The sequence below is a fragment of the Engraulis encrasicolus genome, chromosome 6, assembly GCF_034702125.1.
Source record: "Engraulis encrasicolus isolate BLACKSEA-1 chromosome 6, IST_EnEncr_1.0, whole genome shotgun sequence".
NCBI lineage: Eukaryota > Metazoa > Chordata > Actinopteri > Clupeiformes > Engraulidae > Engraulis > Engraulis encrasicolus.
Window position 1 is genome coordinate 30,446,995 of NC_085862.1, and position 7,500 is coordinate 30,454,494.

The following is a 7,500-nucleotide window of genomic DNA, read 5'->3' on the forward strand; positions in this document are numbered from 1 at the left end:
ATAGTGAACATCTATCCACATGTTTGAGGTGTGTTGCACTGCCATAAAGTTATACATTTTTTTTTTTTATCCAAAACCTAAGAGTATTATTATGTTTCAGAACGAGAGTTGACCGGTGCGGAGAAGACGTTGGCTGAGGAGACAGACATCGACGCAGAGGAGCTGCCTGCGCCAGACAGCACGGTAGACGAGTTCAACCGCGGCGTCACAGACCTGGACGAGGCCAAGAAAGACGATGCTGTCGTCACTAAGGAGATACAGGTATGTCTTGTGTATACCACTAGTCTGTCTGTTGCGAGAGCAAAACTCATTCGAGCTTTGTCTGGCCAAGATCACACGCTAACGGTGTCTCAGAGGTGGGCCTAACCTGTGTCTACCAATCGCCTCTGGATGAAGCTACGCCCAACCACTCAAATTCAAATAATGAACTGTATCCAAACTGAAACCCCACCGATTGCAGCTCGTTCGCTTGTGTCGGGGTGTTATGTCCAATGACTGCTAGGGTGCGGCCCCTAGAATCGGGGGACAGTGAAATTGGCTGAGATTGGCAGCCCGCCCATACTGAGTTGGTTGCGCAATTTTGTTGCAACTTCACAAGAAGTACGGGCAGGTCCAGTCTTGTTCAGCATAATCATTTTCGGTTTTTGACAGATGCTACGGTATTCGTATCCACGTAGATGATATGAGGTGAATAATATTTTTTTGCTATTTAGAGCCAGGTGTACATACTGTTATATCATTTTGCTGGCTTTTGCAATTAGTGTTTCCAGTTATGGGAATGTTATGCAAGCAATCACCATAGCATTACCTCTGCTCAATTTTCCCCAACAGCCTCAGCTCCAAGGGGTATGGCCAGTGAATGACAGACGCATTCTCTGCCATTCTGTTTGACTGAACACTGCTTTCATTTGTCCCATGCGTACACTATGTTCCTTCTGTGAGATCCCCTCCACCATGACACTACACACAAAGGGATTTAGAAGAAAAAGAGCCTGGTCCACTATTCAAGGATAACACGATTTCACAATCTAGAGTTTAGTTCTACACATTATGTTTCCAGTCATTCCCTCAATCGACATTCACATTGGCAATCATAAGCTCTCAAACTAGTTCAAATAAAACAGCATGAGATGATTTTCCCATGCAAGGAAATGAAGAAGACTTGACAAATGTTTTGGAGGTTGAATTTAGGAGGTTTTTTTTGTTTTGTTGCTGTTACGAGGGCGTTTCCTCCATCCACTCTTCACCATTGATGTTTGTTGGTTGCTGGGGCAGCAACAGGAGAATCCGTTGGTGTTTGGAGATGTTTTATATACATATATATATATATATATATATATATATATATATATATATATATATTAGGGATTTTTGCCTTTATTTGATAGGGAAGTTGGAGATGGCGAGTGGGACAGAGAGACGGGGGAGGATTGGCAAATGACCGGGGCCGGAACCGAACCCGGGTCGCCGGCGTAGTAACCCAGTGCTCTACCGTTAGGCCACGACAGGGCCGTGTTTGGAGCTGTTTGGCGTTTGCTGGAGCTCACATGATTTTGCACAAGTGTAACTATACTATACCTTCTGAATTCAGGTTTCCCATGCCAGCACTTAGTGTTTCATTACAATTCACGGTGCGACAGTGATTGTGCTGATATTGATCGTAGATGACAGAGCGCCACTCACTCGGGATGCCATTTGCATATCATTGCGTAGTTTGTCCACAAATTTCACCCATGAACAACACTCTGATAATGCCACCGACCGCGCGCACACACACGGACTTAAATATTCATGTTGTTTGTGTCAAGCAGATGAGGTGATTGACGGCGTCTTGCTTGGGCTAGGCGAGTGAAACGCCATGCCTGCAAATGATAAGCAGCCACAACAGCATTGTTATTCCACCGACGGAACTGTGTCTATGTTTCAGCCCAGCGTGAAGCCTGCTCTGCTGTGCTCTGTGGAGAGTCCTAATTAGGACTCTTGGAGAGAGAGCATGGAGGTGCCAGTTTGGAATGTTGCACACACTCCTGCACACTCCTTTTGGTCCCAGGCCCTGTGCCATTGGCTTGTTTCGCTGTGTTGTGTGTGTGGGTGCGTGCGTGCGTGCGTACGTGTGTGCGTACGTGTGTGCGTACGTGTGTGCGTACGTGTGTGCGTGCGTGCGTGCGTACGTGTGTGCGTACGTGTGTGCGTACGTGTGTGTATGCGTGCGCGCGCGTGTACGTTGGGGAGCTCTAGGGCAGGTTCATGGCTGCTGCCTTCTCCTTCCCCTGGCTCATGCATGGTAATGTGAACATGTGGATGCAGGGGGGAGATTGTTATTTAAGCAAGATTTCAATTCAAGGGTAATGTTGCTTGAATTCAAATGGGAGCGGTAACCCCCACCCCTTGTTGCCCTATTGCAGGGCAGTTCAATATCAATTTGAATAAGATCAATGATAAACAGTGCGCTGTAATTTTTTCCCCCACGTCGTCTTCTGTCTCCATTTGAAATTATATTTGGTTATGCTTCCATGGAGTATTATTTTCTATCTCGTCCCCTGGTGGGATTTTCTTATGAATCCTGCATGATGTGTATTCTAAGGCCTGCATCTATCGGGATAGGATTTGAGTTTTAATATAAATGGCCCTGTGGGCTGTACCGTACACATCATGTTCTATATTTGATTATACCTCTAGCCGTTTTGTGATTGTTTCATTAGTTACTCCATTTCAAGGTAGGTTTAACCCCATTGTGTGGTGAAGGTCAAAGCTTTCTGTAGAATAGCATAATGAATGACCTTGATTGATGCCTTGGGGTCATTTCACGTGAAATCAGACGCTTTGGGACCCGACCGATCCGGATTTCAATCATACTTGGTGTGCCTTTTTAGTAGCAAGGTAGCAACCCAGAACTGCATTGGTTTGAATCTGACACTAATATTAAGGGAGAAACAGACTAGGAAAGGTTCACATTTTAGGGTAGTACACTATACATTCAGCCTTGAATATATCAGTCAGTGTTAGTCACAAAAAGATGCCTGTGGTATTGTTTGAAAGCTCTTTTCTGGCTCTACATATTACACAATCAGCTTGGAATACAACAACTCTCAGAATATGAATTATGATAAATTGAAAAATTAAAAATTGAATATCTAAAAAAACTATATTTTAAAATGGCCAGTTCCTTGTCCAAACGTAGCCGGCAATGTCATTAGCAACACCTCAAATGCTGGTGTTCGGTTCTTTATTCATTTCAGAGAGAATTTGACTCACAAATATGGCATCATACAGACCACTTACTAATAATATGGTAATACCATAGTAGCATCACATGACAAAACAAAAACAAAACAAAAATGGTCAGTTTCCATGGTCCCAGGTTTCAGAAACTAAGGCAGATGTCCATTCATACACACCAAATGATGATATGTGAATGTTTGAACATTCCTTCTCTGTGTACCTGTGTCATCTTCCCTTTACCGTACTTTAAAGAGATAATCAATGGCTACACTCTCATTTTGTACTCTACCAGTGCATTTGAAGCAGCAGCTGTGTCTTTTGTAGATAATGTATAAGTAACGTCCCGTTGCAGTTAGGTTCCACTACCAGAAGCACATCCTGATGATCCATGACAAGTCTATCTGGTCTGAAGGGAAAAGTGAAGGATGGAGATGGTCCATGAGGATGCAGGAAGTTCAGTTTCACCTCTCCAGTGCTCAGCATACATTCCTCAACACATGCTAGCCACCAGTTGCCATCATATACAGCTACAACATACCCTTTGATGCTTGAAAATGTAACACATTCCTTTACTGAGCTCACTCTTTCAACTCCTTCTCTGAATGCGGAAAATGGCCTAATGTTGCCCATTAGTTTTTGAGTACCTGGAATAGTTCTTGCAGATTCAAACCTCTTCAACAGGTTCTCAGCTTCATGATGGTGCATCTCTCTCAAGAACATCCATTGCCAGTTTGCCACAACAGAGATGTACCATCATGAAGCTGAGAACCTGTTGAAAAGGTTGGAATCTGCAAGAACTATTGCAGGTACTCAAAAACTACACAGCTTCTGCCCATTGTCAATGGACACAGTGGAAGTTAGGCCATTTTCAGCATTCAGAGAAGGCAGAGTTGAAAGAGTGAGCTCAGTAAAGGAATGTGTTACATTTTCAAGCATCAAAGGGTATGTTGTAGCTGTATATGATGGCAACTGGTGGCTAGCATGTGTTGAGGAATGTATGCCGAGCACTGGAGAGGTGAAACTGAACTTCTTGCATCCTCATGGACCATCTCCATCCTTCACTTTTCCCTTCAGACCAGATAGACTTGTCATGGATCATCAGGATGTGCTTCTGGTAGTGGAACCTATAACTGCAACGGGACGTACTTATACATTATCTACAAAAGACACAGCTGCTGCTTCAAATGCACTGGTAGAGTACAAAATGAGAGTGTAGCCATTGATTATCTCTTTAAAGTACGGTAAAGGGAAGATGACACAGGTACACAGAGAAGGAATGTTCAAACATTCACATATCATCATTTGGTGTGTATAAATGGACATCTGCCTTAGTTTCTGAAACCTGGGACCATGGAAACTGACCATTTTTGTTTTGTTTTTTTAGATGCGTCCCACGCATCTCTATAAGAGGCTTTGGTGTCCGTCCGTCCGTCCGCCGTCCGTCCGTCCGTCCGCCCTCCCGTGATGCGTTTCTGAATTGTGATTCCCTCTTGTGATTCCCTCTTGTGTCCACAAGGTGGCAGTCGCTCAGTTTTGGCCTGGAGCTCATGCGTGCAAACCAAAACGTCTACCATAATGGTTAGCAAACCGGCTACGCAGCTGATTGATTGCATTATCTGACACAACTGCAGAGGCACAGAAGTCTGTATGCATATTCCATCCATGTGTGCCATGAAATAGGAAGGCATGAGACATTTGCAGATAGCGTTTCCTATGTACACATCTATGGCCAAGAGACCGTGCTCTTTGCCAGTGAGAAAAACATGGCGGCACTTCCTGTTGATTTTCACATGAAAGTTTTGCTTAATTTTAAGTCCCTAAGCGACTATAAATGTTGTGGCTTCCATATATTGATGTAAAAGTGCCCCACGAAGTAATGAAGCACAACAAAGTTACTCCACATTACCATTTGACCACTCGTTTTTCTATGCTAACAGGGTAGCTAATGTAGCATTGTAAATGATCCAGGGAGAAAGGGGGGAAATGTTGTGATTTCAGGTCCGCCTGAGGCAACGATTTTCGTGGGGAAGATGACCTGCATCTCGTGGCATTGAACCACGCCCCCGTGCCTTATTTGGCTCGCTCAGCACGTGCGTCCTCAGTCCAATCGCAATGCTTTATTTTCCCCAGACGTTTAATCGCATTTAAGTGAAAGTGCCATGTATACACATCGCAAAATAACTCTTAATCCGATCTATTTAAATCGCATTTATTAAATCGGACTTAAAAACATCATGTACATGTAGCCAATGTCTCATTGATTAGTTTATGGAACTTACGGTTTGTCTGTTACGGTCCACGAAGACAATATCCACGTGAAAACGCAAACGCCTGCAAACCACTGTTTTGACAGAAATACAGTTCACCTGTCGCCTACTGTTTTCTTCCCAAAGCGGCATTTAAAAGTATTCCATGAAATCCAACATCAACGTCACTTCAAATAGGTGACAGCATCATGCACACACATGAAATAACACTTCAGTGAGGGGGGGACATCACTGCTCTCATATTAAAGTGAAAAGAGAATTTCACATTTTAATTTATTTAATGTAGGCCTATGCAAAATTGCAAATAGCCTATTCATTGAAATCTGTCCAGAAAGGGTTGTAATGTTTGCCTGTTTTTTATGTTTGTAATTATTTTTAAAAAAATAAAAAATCGTGATTAAAAAAAATAAAATAAAAAAAATAGAGATTTTATGTTAAGAAAAAAATGTGATATGGGATGGACCGATGGCCCCCCTAAGCTAAATTCGCCTTAGGTCCCCACATTGCTAAATGTAGTGTAAGGGATTATTTTGAAAAGACAGTAACATGTAATCAGCAATGCATTACAGTTTTTCAGTAAATTGCCCAACACTGTTGAAATCCTATGGTACTTTTTCAAATCCAGGCTTATACAGTACATGGTAGGCTTGATAAATTGCCTTGACAGGTTATGAGGAGGCCAAGGGGGCGTTTGGGCAAAAAAGGTTCAGAACGGGCATAGACGGACGCATCTGTTGTCCGCCTGTCGGACTTGTTTTGTCATGTGATGCTACTATGGTGTTACCATATTATTAGTAAGTGGTCTGTATGATGCCATATTTGTGAGTCAAATTCTCTCTGAAATGAATAAAGAACCGAACACCAGCATTTGAGGTGTTGCTAATGACATTGCCGGCTACGTTTGGACAAGGAACTGGCCATTTTAAAATATAGTTTTTTTAGATATTCAATTTTTTATTTTTCAATTTATCATAATTCATATTCTGAGAGTTGTTGTATTCCAAGCTGATTGTGTAATATGTAGAGCCAGAAAAGAGCTTTCAAACAATACCACAGGCATCTTTTTGTGACTAACACTGACTGATATATTCAAGGCTGAATGTATAGTGTCCTACCCTCACATGTGAACCTTTCCTAGTCTGTTTCTCCCTTAATATTAGTGTCAGATTCAAACCAATGCAGTTCTGGGTTGCTACCTTGCTACTAAAAAGGCACACCAAGTATGATTGAAATCCGGGTCGGTCGGGTCCCAAAGTGTCTGATTTCACGTGAAATGACCCCTTGGCAGTGGCAGAGGTGCAGTCATTCTACCGTGCCCCCTATGCAGAAGCAAAAAATGATTCAGAGTTTCGAAGTCGAATTTAACAATGTTTTACATGTCACATCAACCTGAGCCTCTTTCAGAAGTGTTCAAAATACAGTCTTCTACTGTACAAAAGCACATTATGGCCTGGCTTTAAAAAAGGTCTTTTGTGCTCTGGTGTAAAGCCCTTGCTTTGACACAGTTGCCCTGAGTTGGCAGCCACGCCAAGCATGTTGAAATATTTCCAACTATTTCTCATGAGAAATGGTGCCGGTCTCACAATGTAAGTGCAATGTAGCCTAGTGATATTCGACACCTAATGATGCCCATCCAAACAGCAGACTTAACATGTGTAGCTTTCAGCCTACAATATCAGACAATGGCCATATGTTTAATTTCAGCATCGTTTGGCATGTTAAGGTGATGATGTCCCCTACAAATGACAATTTATTTTATTAGCTTTAGTGTTTATATAATTGTATAAAGACCCAAAGTTACACGATGCTGATTGTAGAGAGGAAGAAGGTAAAAGTTCTGTCTTGTTCTTGTTTTGACCAATATGGTCACTTTGTTGTATGAGAGTGCACATTTGAAAGGCCTTAGACCTCAGAGGGTTAAGTGGTGGACTCTGGCACAGTATGTATGTACAGTATGTAGTGTGATCGCAAAAGTGCCTGAGGACAGTTATGAGCTTAAAATAAATGAAAT

The 7,500-nt window shown here is 42.4% G+C and overlaps 1 protein-coding gene across 2 annotated transcripts in view; it reads left to right on the forward strand.

The window, feature by feature from the left end:
- The window catches only part of nos1apa (nitric oxide synthase 1 (neuronal) adaptor protein a), a 142,007-nt gene that overhangs the window by 75,688 nt on the left and 58,819 nt on the right, over positions 1–7,500 (forward strand). For both annotated transcript variants that reach the window (XM_063201219.1, XM_063201220.1), the window contains one exon: positions 101–261. In XM_063201219.1, the coding sequence (XP_063057289.1) occupies positions 101–261 (161 nt within the window). The remainder of the gene's footprint in view (positions 1–100; positions 262–7,500) is intronic.